The sequence below is a fragment of the Phodopus roborovskii genome, unplaced genomic scaffold (genome assembly GCF_943737965.1).
Source record: "Phodopus roborovskii unplaced genomic scaffold, PHOROB, whole genome shotgun sequence".
Classification (NCBI taxonomy): Eukaryota; Metazoa; Chordata; class Mammalia; order Rodentia; family Cricetidae; genus Phodopus; species Phodopus roborovskii.
Window position 1 is genome coordinate 4,077,967 of NW_026126550.1, and position 20,727 is coordinate 4,098,693.

The 20,727-nt window shown below is 43.0% G+C and overlaps 1 protein-coding gene across 1 annotated transcript in view; it reads right to left on the reverse strand.

Moving 5' to 3' along the window:
* The window catches only part of Myt1l (myelin transcription factor 1 like), a 259,766-nt gene that overhangs the window by 100,095 nt on the left and 138,944 nt on the right, over positions 1–20,727 (reverse strand). Inside the window, exon 7 of the mRNA XM_051201288.1 lies at positions 3,432–3,796. Within this exon, the coding sequence (XP_051057245.1) occupies positions 3,432–3,796 (365 nt within the window). The remainder of the gene's footprint in view (positions 1–3,431; positions 3,797–20,727) is intronic.

Genomic DNA, 20,727 nt, shown 5'->3' on the forward strand with positions numbered 1-20,727 from the left:
AACACCAAGAAGAGTCTGATCATGAAGAATAGCTGATTTAGCAACAAAGCTCTGGAGTGGCTTTGCTGAAGATTCCCTACCCTGGCAGGTTATGAAATCCTGTAATGAAAAGCACTGGGACATAACTATATGATGCTAGTTAAACCATGTCTTGGAACACCAGCCCACAGGCTTGTCAGGGGAGACTTCTCTCTACTACAGAAGCTTCTGAGGGATTCTCCAGGAACTGTGCTCAACAGAGCTGGGCACATACTGCAGTTCACTGATGGTCAAAGATCTGGGAAATCAAACAAGCCTTTGGCATCTCCTCCACACCAGCAGTGCTTGGGTCTGGGAAGCACATGGAGGGTGCCTGAAAGGGGACAAAGGGCTTCACTCTCTACCTAGGACGTTGGCAAGGGCAATGATGTTTCCTCACTGGGGTCACACAAGCTAGTCTCACAGCAGGTCATGTGCTGAGCTTCTCCTCAGTAGTTCAGTGGGTCTTGTAAATCACCTGATAGGTGACTGCAGAAGGTGCTTATCTGGGGAGCAGATGCTGTGGGCTCTGAAAAGAGCACCTCGGTGGCTGACTACATCTCTGAGATTGCCCTGTTCCCTTCTGACAGGGTTCTGCTTCCACACGCTGGTTATAAGCAGCATGTGCTGCATGCCTAGTAGGTGCCAGGCCAGGTAGGTGTGCTTGACACCTAAAAATCTGTGGCATGTGTAGTTATCATGGGGCTGCTTGTTTGGTGATGCTGTCCTATGTCTTCTGTTGATGTTCAGTTGCTTGAATCACTCCAGCTAAAATCTTCTGGTTCTGAATTGCTCCTGAGCTCATTATGCACCCAAGATCTAGGTGCCAAAGCCAGAACAGCTCAGGCCTGTGTGGCCAGATTGTTACCCATTTCAGTAAGACTTCTGAGTACTTCCAAACATTCCATTTTGTATATTTAAAAGGTAGATTATGCTCTTCCACTATAATGAGATTGACAACTACCTTATATGCCATCCTAGAGCCTTCATCTAGTAGGTGATGGACACCCACAGCTAAACACTAGCCAAACTCCTGGAATCCATGTACAGAGAGGGAGGAGTGATGAGCAAAGGGGTCAAGATGAGGCTGGAGAAACCCACAGAACTAGCTGACCTGAACAAGGGGGAGCTCATGTACCCCAGTCTGATAGCTGGGAAACCAGCATAGGACTGACCCAGACCCCCTGAATGTGGGTGTTAGTTAGGAGGACTGATTTAGTAATGGATCAGTATTTTTTCCTATTATACAAATGGACTTTGGGAGCCCATCTCACATAGAGGGATAATTTCTCAGCCTAGACACATGGAGGAGGGCCTAGGCCTTGCCCCAAATGATATGACAGACTTTGAAGACACCCCATAGAAGGCCTCACCCTCCCTGGGGAGCAGAAAGGTGATTTCTGAGGATTGGTAAGGGTGATAGGGTGGATAGGAGGGTGAGGGAACTGGAATTGACATGTAAAACAAGCTTGTTTCAAATGTAAATGGGGAAAAAAAAAAAAAAAAAAAAAAAGAAAGAAAGAAAGAAAGAAAAGAAAATACCTGTGGGCAAACCTAGGTGCTCAGGAGGAGTTGGGATTGGGACAATCTCTAGATAGATTCCAGCATTACATAGAAAATTTTAAGTAAGATATTCAGCTTCTTTTTTAATAAAAAAATATGAAAGAAGGTAGATTACCTCAATTCTGACCCCAAGCAAACCAAACTAAAGCATTTAAGCTTAAAAAGTGGAGCAGATTCTAAATTTGGACAAGACTCTGTGCATACTGAATGTTCATAACCCTGAACATTAATGTCTCCTGCTTCCCAAACATGATGAGAATATGCAAGAGTATTTATGATTGCAGTGACGACACACAGCGAAGATACAAATCACTGATCAGCACTGACAACTAAGATATCATTTAGAATTGCACACAGCTGATACTGTGTCCCTAAATATTTGCTTAACTAGTCTCCTCTACATCTTTCCACATATTTCATTACATGGAACTATGAGTTAATTCTTAGATCCTCATTAGTGACATTAGTACATTTGTTCACAGCACATTGGGCAGCATTTGCAGTAGTTACTGGCATGAGCTATGATGTAACTTGTTAAGGTTCTACTTGTGAAGTGTTCTGTAACACCATATGTAAGAACCTAGGAAAAATGTGAGTAGCAAATTGTTGATATAGTAACTATAAGTCTCTATTACAATGTAGGACTGGCCAATAAAGTTCATGCTTTCTAACACAAACAGCCATGACTTTGAAATGAGGTATGTTTGTTTATGCCTGTGCATAGGAGTAGTGATGCCTGGTTCATTTGCATGATCTAAACATGAGTATAACACACCAATGTGTGTTCTCTCCAATAAATGAGATAATGGCTTTATACCTGGCAGTTAGCTGTTTCAGAATTCATGTTCTTGAAGATGCTTTGAGCCCAATGGACAAGGGTAAAAAAAAAGTATTCTCATCGTGTTATCATATTTTAGCATTTCTATGAGGCAAACCATAAGACAATAAAAGCTATATCTAGGATCATGAGAAAACCAGCACTTCTTTTTGGAAGTGATTGTTAGGATAGGTTTCAAAAATCACAATTTTGAGTCTTGTGCTAACAGAAAACTGGACACAATAATGAAGCCTCTAGAATGTGTAGCTGGAGTTATTTTCCAGCCTGATCCCGTGGCCCCTTTGCCCCAAATAAACACAGAAAGACTTACATTAATTATAAAACTTTGGCCAATGGCCTCTTACTGGCCAGTGCTATTGTTATGATTAATCCATTTCTATTATTCTATGTATTGCCACATGGCTGTGGCTTATGCATAATCCAGCATAAATGCATTATGGAAGCAACCCATATACTGCACAATAAGATTGCACTTTGCTTGAACAACTCATGGTGTTCTGCCTCAGACCAGAAACATGGTTCTCAAGTATGAAGCACACATCCAATCCACCAACCACTTCCTTTAAGTAGTATCTGTTTTCATTCCAGCCACATGACAGTCACCAAAGGATGGCTTTGACAATCAACAGATAGAAACTACCCCTCCACACTGAAGGCATGGAGGCTAAGGCTGTGCAAAGCCATGCTCGAGTCAGTCATACCTCTTGGACAGAATAACTTACACCCCACACATGCCAGACTAGATTTTTTCCTACATCCTACTATAAATATTTCAGCAAATCGCCATGACAACCAATCTAAATAATAATTTAACAGAAATCTGAAGCCTAGATGATTACTTAAAGGAATTATTTGAGACAAGCTTTAAGTTCCCATAAGCAGTTTATCCATTTGGTGTTGAGAAACCTTAGTCCTGGAATTGTTAGGATGCCAAGGATATTAACACTAGAAAATTCACCCAGAAAACTCACTCCAAATCATGGCCTAAGCTTTGATAGCATTTAAAGATTACCATTTTCTTCTTCCTCTTCCTCCTCTTCTTCTTCCTCATCTTCCTCTTCTTCCTCTTCTACATCATCCCCATCATCTTCATCATCATCATCATCATCTTCTTCTTCTTCCTCAATCTCCTCCTCATCTTCCCGATCCACCTCCTCCTCATCATCATCCTCATCCCCTTGCTCATCATTGTCCTCAGAGAACTCCTCCTCATCATCTTCCTCCTTATCGTCCATGTCTTCAGTACCATCACTGTCAAAACATTCATCTACTGAGGAACTATCTGCTTTCACTGCAAATGGCTTTCGCTTGGGAGCAGGTTCTTGGGGCTGTTTATCTTGCGTTTTCCTTTTTTTAGCCAAGGGACAACCATATACACTAATAAAAAAAATAGAGAAAGGACAGAGAAAGAGATTTATGTTACTGCCTGAATATCAGAGCAACAGGATGCCTTGCAGATATTTGGGTTTGAGTATAAATGTCACCATGCAAATGCAAAAGGCCACTGTTCTGCTAATGAAAATGACATGGCATCAAAGTACTGCTTGCATTTGTCTAATTACCATTAGCATGTAATCAGAATCTTCTATCTCACTATTGCTATGATTCCAAACAGCATGAAGACTCTAGTTGAGGACGATGGTTGTGAAATCCTTCTGCCAGATGTTTCTCAGGCAGTTGGAAGTTCAGATTCAAATTACTAAATATTGTTCTGTATCTATATCACACATGATGTATATATACATGTGTATCTATATCACATGCACACAATATTAACATATACTGATTTATGGAAAATATAAGATGTGTATCCTCTAAAAGTACTTGGGTATTCTTGAGTCTGTATATTTTGAAGACACAATAATATCCTCAGATATGAAAATCTACTAGAAGGAGACAAACCAGAGACATTGATGACAGATACTGCCCCATTTAAAGGCTGGTCGCTGTCAGTCATGGACAATGCCAGTTCTATCCCCAGCTCATAGAGAAGTACTTTGGGATTACGGGCAGTGGCCATTAAATCAAAAAGAATTTGGGCCATACTCTCCCTACAAACTGAGTGTATGTTCTTTCCCTGAGAAAAGTACAATAAAAGATTCCTTCAGACTTAGCAGGCTCAGTATGGTTTGAAAGAAAATGGCTCCCATAGGGAGTGGTCCCCATTAGGAGATCTGGCTTTATTAGAGGAGTAGCCTTGTTGGAGGCAGTGTATCACTGTGGGGGTGGGCTTTGAGATCTCCTTTATGATACACAGTTGCTTCTGCTGCAACTGTAATCAACATTTAGAACTCTCAGCTCCTTCTCTAGCACCATGTCTGTCTACATGCCACCATTGCCACCTGCCATGACAATAATGGACTAAATCGCTAAACTGTAAGCTACCCCAATTAAATGTTTTCCTTTAGAAGAGTTCTGTGGTCATGGTGTCTCTTCACAGCATTAGAAACTTTAACAAAGACACTCACTTTGGGACCTAGGAATGGTGACATGATCACAGATCTTAGTCATCCAGTGTTATCCTATGGAAATCCTGTGCTGTTTAGCAGATGTTGATACAAATGGACAGAGCTTTTGTTCTAGGCTGAGGTCCAATAGTGACTTTTACATGTCAGTGGTATCATTTCTAATCCCTCACTCTTCAATACCATATACCACAAACACTTGGACACTGTGGCACTGAACCAATTTAGATCAAATGAATGAATGAAGGGTGGTGAATCCTCTCATACAATATGTGGAGGGCACCATATCCAAAGGGCAGGCAATCAAATGCCAGGAAGACCTCCAGAAAGAAATTATTCTGAGAAGAACTTTGAAGGTAGAAAAGTGCTATGTAGCAGAGAGAGAGAGACACACACACACACAGAGAGAGAGAAACCCACTTGAATACATATCAAAATAATCTGCAAACAAAATGAATATAAGAGAAAGCACAATGTAATTCAGAAACTGAAACATAAGCCTCGAAAGCTGAAAGAAGTTGGGGCAAGGGAGAAAGATAATGGGAACTGTGTGATGTGTCAGGCAGGGGCAGATCCACCTAGTGGGTGGACTGTGGGACTCTATCTGAGCTCTTGCAGGCAGCTGCCATTGGCTTTGTGTGTTGGAAAGGTCATGGTGAGCTGCTAGGATGATGAACTGAAGTAAGGTTGGGGATGGCTAGTAAAGGAATTCCTGTGTGGCATCCAGGCAGTGGAATAGACCAGGCACTGACTGAGGAGGATGACCGGATGGCTGGCTGCAGAGATACTGCACATTACAGTTCAAGGGAGCCTCCCCTACACTCTGAGACACCATGGTAGCAATAGACTCCAACCTCTTATGAAATGAACTAAGGGTGGGTGTTGAAGTCAGGCTGCATGACAGGGTATGCAGTGCTAGAACATGGTGAGCAGAGCTTGTCTGTGGGTAGGCCTTATGAGTTGACTAATTTTGTACAGATATTCAACTTTGCACCACAGAGTCACCAAAAATGTGTCCATTTCACACTGGTACCTTAATCATAAAATGTAAAAAATAAACAGGCAAGTTCAATGCCTGGCCCAGATTAGGTCCTCAGTTTGTGACAGTATTTGCTGGAAAATGATAGATAATGGCCTCTGCTCTCATTGACATGTGGTCAGATCTTGACAGTTATGTCTTCTGATGGTCAGATGGCCCTTGACACTACCCTCAATTTCTGCCTGATATATCAGAAACTTAAGGTATCAAGCATGTTCCCAGTTGCCATGTATGTACACTAAAGAAGGGTCTGCATCCTCTAAAGACTCAGGGTTTATTATAATACCATCTACATTGTTGTTTTCACATATTTGTGGGATTTTCAAGAGGACCATGGGAAGAAACAGCCTAAAAGGGAGATCTGTCCAGTTTATTATCTTGGAAGGAAAAAGAAAGCCATCTTACCTTCATAAATGTTATTATAATAAATAGTCCTAAAATCTCTTGCAAAAATAACAAATCCAGGCTCTTTCATCAGCCCAGCTGTCTGGAAGGTACTACTGTACTACCTCTGCTCCCCTCTGCTCCTTTATTTTTTATTTATTTATTTATTTGCTAAATTAACTGCTTAAACTATGCATATCTCTTGGCCGAATTCTTTCATTTGACAAGAATTGAGGATAACTCCAAACCAGTAATAGGACTCTCATGCATGTGTCTTAGTGCCAAGGCAATTGTGCTTCTTAAACATTACATTAGACACACACACTTGGGCTCTATGGCAGGGCCCACATTTACCCATCTACATGATGAATGGCTTTTACACTTCACAGCCCTAACTTTTGAGGCCATGTAGACTTCCTAGGGTGACCATTTTCCTTGTTGGCAGTACTATTTAAGTGTAGGCTTTAGCCTTCCAGCCTGCTTATTTTGAACTACTGTTTGGGAAATGTGGGTTCAGTGTGGTAACAATAAGATTCACTGATCTCAAACACTAACACTTCTTGCCAGTTCATTTCGTTTGCTGCTCTGGTGTTTCTCTATGTCCTTAAGGCACAGTGAGAATAGTCTCACCTCAGTCATATGGAAATTCATTGACATCTCTCACTGACTACCAGATCCTGATGTCATATGACAACAAATTCTAAGCCCAGACACATTTTACCCTATGTTAGAAGCTGACTCGAGAGCCTGCTCGAGTCATCAGACACCTAGAAAACTCTGGGTTTGTGTTTGGGGTGCGGATCCTGCCAAACTCATATTTTATGGGTGCTGCTTCTGCTGATGGGTGTCAGCTTGGGAGGAAGAGAAGTGTCACCCTCACCTATGCAGTTGGAGTACTGTGAACTACCACAGTTGGACTCCTGTCCATCAACACATGTTTTTCCAAATGACAACAAAATCACAGTTCTCATATGTCCTCAGATCAAAAAAAACCAAACTAAACTAAACCAAACCAAAACAAACAAACAAACAAAAAAAAAAAACACACCACAAAAAGCAAGCAAACAAACAAACAAAAAAAAAAAAAAGAGGCATCATCAGTGGCAAGGTGAAGCACCCGTGAAGCCATCCAGCTGAGGGCTACAGTTAACATCTATGGCTTCTCTCCTTGTATTCCACATGCAGAGGCCATCCAAGAGCAACTGCTACTTAGAGTAAAACTCATTGACTCATTCTTTAATCCTTTGGATCACATGGTGTAGCCTCAGCAGGTGTGTGCCTTCTCTGAGGGGCCAGTGGAACCTGTCTGGTGGTAGGTGGCCAGGGAACACTCAGGAACAATCCATTATGTCCTTGCTGGTGAAGGATGAGAGTGTATCATGCCATAATGGGGTTACAAGTCACATGATGTCTTTTTCGTTCTCCAGAGTGATGTGACAGGAGAATCTGTATTCTGATGACTCTTTAGTTTTTGTTTGCAGCATCTAACATAGTAGCCTCATAACTATGCAGGTGCTGAGTTAAAGATAATTGAAGTCCAATTTCTGTACTTCACTAGCCACATTTCAAGTATCCTGGGCTACACGGTGCTAATGGTTATCAAAAGGTCAAGGCAGAGATGTAATATCATGATCATACAAAGTGCCCCCAGACAGTCATTAGAGAGTCTAGCATCCTTTCTGGATTGTTCAGTGCATTCTAGGTAAGTGAAGAAATGAAGGATGTCATGGAGATGAAGGTGAGGATGGACCATGGTAGAGAGACCTGGAATTTGGAAGGCATCATAATGTTCTTGAAGGCAAAATTAGAAAGACCCACTGGTCCTGGATAGCATGTGAAGAGTATCCTACAGGCCAAACACCCACACCTGAGGGATGGAACAGTGTTGTGACTTGGTCTCAGGTATGTACTCAGGTGTGTTCCTTCCTGGTCTACAAGCACTGCACACCTGTGGTTTGAGTGTGTCCTTGGAGATCAAATTCATTTGTAAGGTGCTGGCTTGTTCTTCCTCTCCTCCAGTCCCATTGGTTCACATAAAATATAACGCAAACACTGCAATTCCACTGCATTTAAATTTCTTACACACAGTCAAAACATCAAATAATTAGCAAATAAGTTTACTACCAACATCATTGTAGTTCAATAGTATTTCTTTGACCAAAACAATTTTGTAATTTTTCTGTAGTGTCTCCTCTCCATAAAATGGTTCTTAATGCAGGCACCAGGCACTATCACAGTTGCAGCCTCACCCCAGAGTCAGGCTCTAGAGTCACCTCAAACTGACCTCAAAGTCTGTGTGACATCTCTGCCCACAGATAGAAGAGAAAAAGTAGAGAGAGAAGGGAAATAATGCTTAAACAGAAACAGTGTCTGGGCTCTTGTGTCTTAATCTTTGTAGCTACATGGAGACACCAATGATGGTTATCCCACTCTCTTCCAGCTCAGCCTCTGGGTCCCCCAGTGTATCTTTACTTTTTAAATACTGAGAAACCTTTGTTTGACTGGTTCTGTATGTTCCTAGTGGGCTATTTTGGAGGATGGGTTACTTTTGATGGTTAACCCTCCATGGATTTGAATATGTAAAACATTGGATTCTTCAAGGTAGGATTCTGGATTGTGCTTAGCTGGCTCTGCTTTGTTTTTGTTTTGTTTTAAACATGTGCTTCCTTTGCCCAGGGTCTCTGCCATAGTCCCTGATAGGAGAGGATGGCATGTAGGCATCTCCTGGGCTCTTTGGGAGCTGTGTTTAGTAGGTGTCCACTGGCTGCTAAATTATCTCAGAGCTCTCCATTGATTCTTTATGGCCAGGGGTAGCTGTTTCCTGTGTGGCTTATCATGTTTTCATTGTGTTAAGCAATAAGTAACACAATCCTGAAGTACTGAGTTCTAGCTGTGGGTATCTACAATGTCACTGGCAGAACATTTGCTTCATCCATAGATGGTGTTTTCTGTACCTCAGTCTAGAATGCCCATGCTGGAACACTCACTGCCTATGTGAATAGTGTTTTCTTCATTTTTATGGTCCTGTGAATAGAATTCAGGGCCTCACACATATTAGTACTCTACTGCACTACATTCCCAGTTAATTTTTATTTTTGAGACACAGATTTCATTAATAGGGCCTTGAACTTACTCTCTTCCTCTTTGTTTCTGTCTCCCAAGTAGCTGAGGTTATAGACCTTTATCACCATTAGACCCTCACAATGACCCTGTGAGGTAGGACTCTTGATTCCCTCTTGATGGGACAGAGGTTATTTAGGGCTATGCCTCTGGGTACCAGTGGGCAGGGTGTATAACTCCCTTCTGTCCATGCCAGAATTTCTGAATTCTAATGTCTGCTAATCCTGTACTGATTTCTTACTGGGTTATTATAAGGGCCATTAACAATGGTGCTTTCCCTATAAAGCCTTTTATGTAATAAGTAGGCATTCAGGAAGCATCTGCTGCATGAAGATTGAGAGAGTTTGTCTGCTTATTTATTCAGGAAGCGTTTTCCTGAGCACTGCACATGATCCTAATGTCATCAGACAGAAGAGATAGGCCCCTGGGGGAGGGAAGGAGAGTACTCCACAGGAAGACACTACAGGGAAGAGGACAGACAGAAACAGAGAGACAGAGAGAGACTAAGAGAAACAGAGGCAGATAGAACCAGAGAGGCAGAGACAGAGAGGGCCAAAGACAAATGCAGAAAAGACAAAGACATATGAAGAGAGATTAGAAAGCAGAGAGAGGTAGACACAGACAAAGAGACAGAGACAGAGCTAGAGACAGACAGAGGCAGAGGTAGACACAGAAAGGCAGAGACAGACACAGAAAGACAGGCAGAGAAACTCTGAGCTGCATTGTGAGTAATGAGATATTCAGGTGGAAGTGGTGCTCTGCCTAATCTTCCATGGTCAGGATAAAGTGGTGGGATCAGAGGAGGCCACAACAGAGTAAAAGTTAACAAACATGGCTAAGATTATACTGCAGTGATAGTATGGGGAGTATGGGGAGTATGTAGTATGGGGAGTGAACTAGCAGAGAACAAAAGAGGATCTAGGGTATGTAAAAGATATGTGAGGAGTGGTATCAATCATAGTTCACATTGCTTGGCCATGGAGTAAACAAGACCCATGCTCAATCGATCAGGAGAAGGGGCAATGGCAAGAACAACTTTTGGCCTTTTAGACAAGAACCTTGCCAGATAGGAGTGCCAAAAATGGATGGAGAGGACCCAGGAGGAAACTCATATCTTGTTTGTGGTTAGGAAGAACTGAAAAGACAACTAAGGCTTGTGCACTAAACTTGTAGATGTCCAGTGGTAGGTGGCCTCAGCAAGGGAGGCTGGAAATGAGGTTTGAGATGATCATCAGTGGATAGGATTCTGTCCAAGGCCCTCACTCAACTTTTCCCAGGAAAAATACCCCTGCAAAACTATGTGTCACCACCCACTGCTGCCCATCCCAACAGCATTTCTAGACAGACCTACTGCCTACCACCCTCCTGATAGAACAAAAAAGTACTGTGGATGTTGTATGGGGAGAAACTAGAAGAGGTTTTCAACAGAGACAGAGAGACAGGGCTTCTGAGATGCCCCAGTGGCCAAGAATAGAAGTTGGACATGAAAACACAAGCTCCCAAGGACACAATGCATACAGCTGCAAAGCATGCATAGAGAGAAGGAAAAGCACCAGGAGGACTATGCCTGTTACCTAGGAGTCCTATCCCACTTGCATCCCTGAGGGATGGTTGGTCACAGCATGACTGAGACCCAGGTAGCATCAAGAGCCCTGTGACTGAGGGAGGAATCAGGATTTAGGTTCACTGCTAAAGGACCAACACTGGTTGCCTAGCAGGTTAACTTAATCAGGAAATGTCCAACATTGACTTCTGAAGGAGTCACCAGTGCCAAGTATTCTAGGTTGTTCTTGAGATTCTCTGTAGAGTCCTGGAAAGTATTTAAACATTCTTTCAAAAGAATTTAAGCCACTGTATTATTCAATTAAAGAGCTAGAATTTTGAAGTTCTTCATAATATACTTAACCGCACACTAGTAACACTAATTCAGTTGTAACTATATACTGGTATATTTTCTTAGTTTGTCAACTGTCTTCTGTAAAGGGTGTTTAGCAGATGTCTAGTTTTTTTTTTTTGAAAACTTCATATCCACTTTTAGTTTAAACATGTCATAAATAATAAATATTCTAGACAATGAACATATTTAATAAAAATTACTCAAAATGTGTATTTGAGTCTTTCCTAAGGATTTTAAACGAGAACTTCTTAGCTTTAAAAGTGCATTTACGTGACATAGTCCAATATTAGATACATACTGCCTTTAACAGTAACTCAAAGAGTTAAAGTATAAAACAACCTACCTTTGACCTCCCCGCCCCCTCAACAGCTTTCAGTTCATGAAAACCAGCAGAAGCAGTTCTGCTGGTCACTGCAGAAACCCAGTTCAGAACTAGAGCCATTTCCCAAACCAGTTCTGGCTGAGATTTGGTTCCCATAGATTCTTATATACATAACTCCTCCAGTTTCTAAAACCCTACTTGTAATCAAGTACACTTTTCTAGAGTCACAACTTTGATCAGGCCCGTCAGATTTCTTCAATAGCCTTTTTCGAGCTATCTTATCTATACTCCATTGATTGCCTTTTACAATGTTATTTTATTTTATTTTTTTATTAGCACATAATTTAAAGAGCCAGCTTGAAAAACCAGTAATCCTCCACATCTTCTTTGCTTCTTTGACAATCCCTGAATAGGTGCTCATATCATACTTCCTGGCTTTCAGTTTAATCATTGCCTGTGGGGCTCCTTTGGGAGAGAAGAGCTCCACCTGAACTTCCACAGATGGACAGGAGCATGTCCAGGCCACAGATACTCTCAATGACCGCCATGAAACATGGGTATGTCCAGGCAGCAGTGCTGCCTATTGTACTATGGCATTTTCTTTCCTGCCTGCCTATTATCACCATATTGTAGATATTTCTATTTTTCCTACATGTGTCTTAATTGACTCTCCAACCCTCCTTCAGGTATCACACTCCTGTAAGTAAATTTCTGCCCTGATGACCCATGCAAGGTTAGCCTTCCTGCAGCCATCTCTGCCTGTGACTGCTCACCCCAGGCTCTGTGTCCACCCTGCTGGGGTCACTTCTACTCCTCTCTGGAGCCCATCTTCCAAATCCCGAATTCACTGAGGCAGGGTTCATGGAGGCATGTGCTATGAACCCTTGCCCATCTGAAATGTGTCTACTCTGCCCTTGCAAAGAAATTTCCCTCAACACTTCCTTTCTTTCTTGTATCCTGGTGTCTTGTGATGCTGCCTGTGCAGCTGTCAGTGAAGTTAGGATTTGACACTCTCTCAGATCCCTCCTCAACCCTAGGTGAGGACTGAGATTTCTCAGATTTTTCTCAATGGCATATATGGGTACCTATGTCATGTGGCTCTGCAGAGTGAGTTCTAGGAGACTGCAGTGACCTTCTGCACTGCCCACTGTTCCTTTCTGGAACAACCACTACTTGGAGGCCATGTTTCCTGGACTAGTTTCTCATTGCCCTTGCCTAGCATTCCTATTTTTTCTTCATAATTTCATCTAATGAGCTGTTTCTTCAAACTTGTTGTCACTCTTTTTAAGCTTTACTTCTTACACTTTCACTTTTGTGATTACTTGAAGTTAATTGCTTTCTAAATAAACTATATTTTCATTTTTTTGAGAATATCACCATCTTTTGGAAATCCTCTCTATACCTAACTCTGGTTTCATCAAGTTGCTCTCATGTTTGCCCTCTGTCCACTTCCAATTCACAGTAGGACTGTGAACTACGACATCAGGTACAATGACTGGAGGTGCTTCTGTGCCCAGCAGCCTGTTGTGGAAGGTTTACTCTTTCCTTTAGGAGCATTGGTTGGCTCTTCAGAAGCTGTGTTTTCAAGCTCCCACCAGCAGCCATCTTGGCAGATACAAAGCTCAAATTCCAGAACATAGGCTCAAGGCAGGTGCTGTGGTCTGTCTATTCTACCTGCTTTCAGTTTTCCATATGACACTTTGCTGAATAATGCTGGACTGAATGGAAGATAGTTCTCAGGCTGACCACTCATGGGATATGCACTGGTTCACTGGCCACATAGAGCACAGAAGATTCTTACACAAAAAGAACCACCCTCTGCTTGTATGCATTTCCATTCCTGTTTCAAGAACCTGCTACCATGTACACTCAAGCTTCAAGGCTTGCTCTAATAGGTGCCCATGCCCCCTTCTATGCCAGCAAAAGATCAAGCTCATAGCAGGGGCACTCAGCTGGGTTAGACAGGATTTTCCATCACTTCTGTAGCTCTTATAAATATGTGGTAGGCTTTCTTCACCTTGTTATTCTTCTCTCGTAATTTCTGCCTTTAGAAACAAGATTCACAGCTTCTATTCGAGTGAGGCCCATGCAGCAAGGGCTACTGAATTAAGAAATTTTAGCTTGTCCATATCTTCCCATTACATTTTAACTTCTGTTGTTGTCCAATCTGGTCCCAACCTTTATAAAGCATAGGCATCCGTCATTCATCTTTCCCATTCTAGAGTTCCCTGTTCATCCATGAACTGGCAGTTTCCTTATCATTATGGTCCATTTCAAGTTCCTGATTCTTTATCAAGTCAGTCCCAACCAGGCTAGAATTCAAGATGGGTTATTTTATATTCTGCACAGGAGATATTTATTATCTATTATAAACTACCTTGACTACATGTACAGGTATTGACTTATTATATTAATGTAACAGTTTTATTTGGGGTTAGGGATGTTGCCAAATATCAGTCATCCTGGGACCCCACAGTACATGGCAAGAGGCTTCAAAAGTTCTGTTTCTATTGGCTGACTGCACAAACACTTGGCACTGGCCTGCAAGCTTTTACACTTGATTCTACCTGCTCCTACCTTTCAGTAAAATGCATGCAGCTTCTTGTCTGCTCATAAAAAGTATTGATTGCCCATGACATTTGTGAGATTTAGAATGCTGAGGATATTAAAACTGTTCCAACAGCCAAGCCACTCATCAGTAGTATGATTGGCAGATTAATCTGGTCTTTCATGCCCTTAGACTACTGGGTTATGCTTTAGATGAGATTCTATTTTAACCAAAGAGCTCAGGTGGCTAAGAGGGCTTCCAAGTGTGTTCATTTCAATCTAGCCTAGTGGCCTATCACACCACTAACACACATAGGGGAGGAACCTTAAAAGCCATCTGTCTACCTTTGACCTAGAAAATTCAGTGGCACACCTAGGTTCTAACATTAAACCAGGTTCTCTGTTTCACAAACACCTCTTATATCCACCAAAAATGAAAACTGACATGTACATATTAAGAGAAAAAAATGTTTCCTCGGGACCTAGACACACTATACATTTCTAGTTCTCACTGTTGGATAATCTGGTTATATCAGCTCAAAGCGACACATCCAGACAGTTTCTGGGAATAGATTCCACTCACTCAGCGGGTCCATCATTTGGTATCATGGTATCATTTCCATCTTGTCTTACTGAGTGGATATACTCAAGTTGGCACTGATAAGCTTGATCAGAAAGGTTGAGCATGTATGTAACAATACAGCTCTGGGTCTATCTTCAGATCAGTGGAGAGATGTGTCTTTGGGTTCATGGTGGACAATGTGGCAGAATCCTTGGCAAAGCACTTTTCAACTCTGTATGCCATTGTACCCAATGCCACAGTCCCCATGGCCCAGAAGCCTTCAGGATTTTACCGGTGCTACTATCATGACCTCTAGCAGATAGAGCTGCAGGCCTGTCTCTAGCAAACTTGTAAAGAAATCAAGGATCTAAAATCTACCCTTCATGGAGGGTAGGGCTTATGAGATGCATGTATGAAAAGTCAGCATGTGTGAGGATTGTGTACATGTGTGGACAGTGTGTGTTTGCATGTGTGTGTGTGTATGTGTTTGCATGTGTGTGCAGTGTATTTGGAGGTAGTATGTATGTACAGTCGTATGTGAGAGCAGGGACCATATCTCACTTGATTGCTTAGGGCCCCTAATTCTTGAATTTCATGGTATCTCCTGTAACAGCATCTAGAGCCTTGGGTTCATTGCATTTTCTTAAAGACAGGTCAGCTTTATAAACTGAAAGATAAAGAAGGATATCAGGTACGAGGGAGAGATGAGTAAGTATAGAATGCACATAATTTTGGCCCCTTTGGATATGCTTGCTTTTCAGGGTTTGCTAGATGTTATTGTGGTGACTGCTGACATAAAAAAAAAAATTGTGGCATTGTGCCATCAATGGAGAAATTCAAACAAAACAGCAAAATCTGAACCTGAAATGCAAAGGCAGAGGCTATAATGAAGTGGACATCATTCTACCACCAGAGACAACCACCCAGTATGAGCTCTGGCAGGCTCTGAGCATACTCCCAAAGATGCAACCCAGAGGTAAGTCATCCTAGTAAAGGGAGAAAGCTCTGCTGGCTGATGTTGCCCACTCTGATCTTTGTATGTCTGTGGCTATACAGATTGCTCTGGGTGGGCATACACTGAGTTCTGACCTCTGCTGGGCTCAGGGATTAGCCTCACTGGGGATGCCATGGCTTATTTGTGTACTGACTAGCCGTGCAATGGCTTTCATGCTTCCTTCAGGAAGTTCACCCTAGGATGAAGATGCATAGCCTACTTTTAATTTGTTTTTCCTAAAGTGATGATCATGCAAACCTGTCTCTTGGATGGACAGAAACAATGGGCTAGGTTCTAAGCTAGCTGCATTCCTTCTTGGTGTTGGAATAAACTTCTGAGTGACAGCAGACAGATGACAAGATTTCTATATACATTGGCTGGAGTTCTCTACTTAATGTCAACCTGGGTGTCCTTGGGCCCCTTTCTTGGCCACTCCTTGTCAGTTTCTATGTCCAAGTCACCTCTCTAGCCCTCTGAGTCATTCCTTCCCCCTCTATTGCCCTGCCACCACCTCTGCTAAGACCAGAAGCTTTCACCGGAATCAGCTGCTGCTTCCTTTTACCTTATCCTCCTGGAATTCAGGGACAAGTGGACAGATGGCTTCTGTGAAATACCTGGTTCTTCTTGTCAGTCATCATCAGTCCTTTACCTAATCCCTCCCCTCCTGTTATCAGTCTGTACCCCAACTTACTACTTATCTCCTTTTCCTCCTGCCTGCACAACTTCCCTCCTGTTCCTTCCTGTTTCTTCTCCTACCCTCTTCTTTTGTGTCCCCCCTTTTTTTTGCTTCCCTGGCAAAGGTAGAGATCCAAACACCCCTGTTCCTATAATGCTCTTGCAAACTGGCCCCTGTGAGTTTCCATCCCCAGCCCTACATCCCAAGGACTGGATACCAGCAGTGTCTCCTTCTGACCTTGAGGCTCTCTGTACTACACTCTCCTAGCAGACACATGCTTAGTGCTGTCCTCTGCTCTGCAGTACCCTCTACTTTCTCTGTCTTCTTTCTCAGCACTAGTCTCATTCCAAACACTGCCATGCCTTGCAATGCCCTGCAGCTCTTCTGGCATGATGATTCTTTGGAGTGGGACTTCAGACAGGGAGGGATTAGTGCTTGGACTGTGTGATCTCTGCCCTATGCTATTCAAGGTCTGTTCCCAGGCTCTGGGAGAGCAATGTGTGACGGTTTGATTAAGAATGCTCCCTAGAGGTTCACAGATTCAAATGGTTGGTCATGGGGGAATGGCACTATTTGAAATGACTAGGAGGTGTGTGGCTTTGTTGGAGACAGTCACTGGTGGTATGCTTTGACTTTTCAAAAGCCCATGCCAAGCCCAGGGTCTTTCTTTCTCAACCAACAGTAGCCCTTCACTATTTCTCCAGCACCATTTCTGCCTGTGTGCCACCATACATCCTGCCATGCTGATAATAGCTCAAACCTCTGAAGCTGTAAGAATACCCTCAATTGAATGACTTCTATAAGAAATGCCTTGGTCTGTTGCATGGTTATTAGTGTTAACTTTGATGAAGATTCATAATGAAAAGGAGCAAGCTGAGCAAATGAAAATACGCAATGTATAGATTGAGAAAAGGAATGCTCATTTTCCAGAAAATTAAACTAATCAGAGCATGGACAGGGAGCTTATGCACAGGCTCCTCATAGGATCAGGCAAGTTCAAGACTGACCTACAGAAGATGGGCTTCCAGGGTTTGAATAGACTCTGAGTTTATCCCAAAGATTGGTCCGACAAGAGAAAGTGTCCAGGTGTAAGGGGATGCTGAGCCTGCAAGAGTGTATGTGTGTAGGGGGTACAAGATAGAGGGTTGTTTACTCCTCTTATGTCATCCTTCAGAAAGTGGCAGGAGATAGGGTGGGGGTAGTCCCTGCTCTTTGGGGTCTTTTCCCATTACATGTGAGTCTACCAAGACCTGGGTGGCTTTGTTTTATCACCTAGAGACAAAAACTAACCTTTATTCTGAAGTTAAACATGAAGGAGCCTGATAGAATGAGCATCCAATAGATATAAAATGCTCTGTTCACTACCTCTACATGACACAAGAGTGGCCCTATAGAAACCTTCAGGCCCTGTCCACATATTTGGCTCCATCCTATCCAATAGTCTAATTTCCCTTTGCACTGGGTCTGGTGAAGGGTAAAGGGAATTTTCTAGGTGGCTAACCTAGTGATTGGCTATGCTCCAACTTGACCACAACTGATACAAGATATCCAGAGGGCATGCCGATGGTCCATTTAATAGCTATGGTTTGAGGTGCCTATGAAAGGTGATTCCTCAGTTCCTCTCCTCAGTCCTAAGTCTAGGGCTCAAGGCTGAACAGGTGACTGCTGAGTTCTGGGAACCATGCTTGCTTGTATCCCAGTAGCCTGTTCATTGACTGAGCTATATAGAGACAGTCACACCTTGACCCAACCTGATAGTAAGACCCTGGGAGGCTAGCTCATTCTCAAAAGGGGAAAGACATTGCTTAGCATGCTAACTATTTTGTCTTCCAGAATGCTATTGCAAAGACATTACAAATAAATTGGTCAATCTTTTAAAAGGGTGGTTGTTCTCTGGATAAGCAAGAAGCATTTTAGACATGATTACACAGCATCCTCTTTCCAGGGAACAATAAGGGCTTCCCGATCTGATCTTCCCCTCTAGGAATATCGTATTGCCAGACCCCATCCTACAGGTAAGGAACGCTAATACTGATTTCCTATGTCCTTTACCCAGTGATGTAAGGCTATTCCATCCCCCAAGGGGAATCAAAGCCCTGAAGGTATTAGCAAAAATACTACTTCAAATACTTAGGCATTGTCAACAATAAGAGAGTCACATGAATTACAACACCGTCTCAGCATGCAATTTAGCATTATTAAAAGGGAAAAGGCTTATATTAAGTTTAAAAAATTAAAAGATAATTACTAAGTTATAGTTCTAGCATGAAACAAACTACATTAAATACCACAAACAAGAATGTGGAGGTGTGTCCTCACCTCTGAGCAGGTCAGGCAATAGAAACTGAATGCCAGGACTCTAACATGTGACAGTAATGGAAACCCCCACTCCCATGGGGCTGCAGTAATTGAGACTTGTCCTTATTTAAGAAGCATGGCCGGCCTTTATTTGAAATTCAGTCTTGAGCCTGAATTCAGTGTTTCTCTGGTTTGTCCTGACAGCTGTATCCCCTGGGAGCCCACGAAGGGCACTTACACAGTCCACTCTTCCTCGGCTTTCTCTTCCCAGTTTCCTGGAAGCTGTCCTGTGGTTGGGGTTTCTGCTGTCCTGGCAGTCCTTTGCATGCCTAGGTCTAAGACTAAGGATGCCCCAGAGACAGCTGACGCACAGACTCACTTCCAGGGTACTGAGGTAGTAGAAGACTCTGGGCTGGATTCCCTCAACCTACCTTTTCAAACTTGTTTGAATCAAGTTGGGTTGATGTAAGAAGTTTATCATTGTCCCGCTAGACTCAGGAAGGCTGGGTTCCTTTCTCGCTCCCTATAGGTACTGCCCTCCCACACACACAACCTTCTGGACACCTTTGGAGTAAGTAGGTAGGTAGGCGGCAGGAGGAAAGAAAAAAGATCATCTCTAGACTAGATAGAAAAAAAAAAAAAAAACATGGGGAAGGAAGACTGTGGCTAAAAGGATTGAGTCCCAGTGATAGGAGACTGGGCCTGCTGTGATATGCATCTCAGGAGGCCACTGCTTATTTCCAAGGGATTTTGAAGAGCCAGGAATCCTGAAACTGGCTACATTGGGGTGGGCTGGCTATGTTCTAGGATATGACTGATTAGGAGACTACATCTGCTATGTTGGCTTTGTTAACTCCTCGCAGCCCTTTTGTTTCCCACTGTCCCTGTCCTGACCACATTTGCTTATATGAGAGGTCAGGTGGACAATGAGGCCTGTATGGCCATTTCTGGGCCCTCACCACTATACTAGTTGTGACTCTAGAATTAATTATGGTAGCTATGGAGGCTGAGAGGAGGATGTATCCTAGCCATACTTAGGGGGCATAGCAATAGGCCAGCTCCTAGGTGTAAGTAGGTTCCCCCCACCCCCGTTGCTGCATGACCCTGTTGTACTTCATTTCCCAAACTATTGTGCTTGGTGAGATTAGTAGACACAGGACCCCTCTGCTTTTCTGAGGGAGAATGTGATACTCGGGCTCCCTTGCTCTCCTACTACCTTTCTCATGCTAGCAGGGAGCCAAGGTCTCATTCACAGTACAACAAGTCATCTGATTGGCTGGGTTGATAAGAAGTTGGCATGAGTGCAGCAAGATGAATTATTAATGGAAAGAATAGCATCCAGGAGGCTTGTGTGTTCCTGCTCTATCCTCCCTGGAGTCTCAGGAAATGAATCCTTTTGTACCCAGGCAGCATCCTTCTGTGTCATCTCATTCAGCATTAGCCGCTATGTACAGCCCTGCAGAGTGGCCACTGAAAGTCAGGAGCAGGTTGGAGAGCCTGAAATCACACAATGGCCCTGTGAGCTCTCCACAGGAGGAAGAGTGGCTTATCCCAATGTGTTCAGAGCAGCAGAAGCTCCAGGACCAACACAGGTCCTTTCTCAATGGGGAAAAAGAGAGTCTTGAAGGATTTTCATGGTCTCTAGCAGGCATCTGGATTATCTTCTAGTTTTGATGCCTTTCCTTTGTTATCTCCTGGGGCTCTGTAAAGGCAGTGGGGGTAGCTGTATAAAATGGGAAGTGTCCACAATACCTATCAGGTATCAGAGTATGCCCTGGCCCTCCAGGACCTGCAGGTGGCAAGGAGAGGCTTACCCTGGAAAAGTGGCTTATTCCATATCCTATACCGCCCTGGCAAGCAATGCAATTTTCTCCCCCAGAGGGAAGACACATCTTGTAGACTGTTACTCAGTGCTCTGGTACACAAATGCACCTTTGGTCTGAATCAAAGTGACATCTCAGTCACTGCCAGCCAGTCACCATCCTGATTACTAGTGTATGTGTG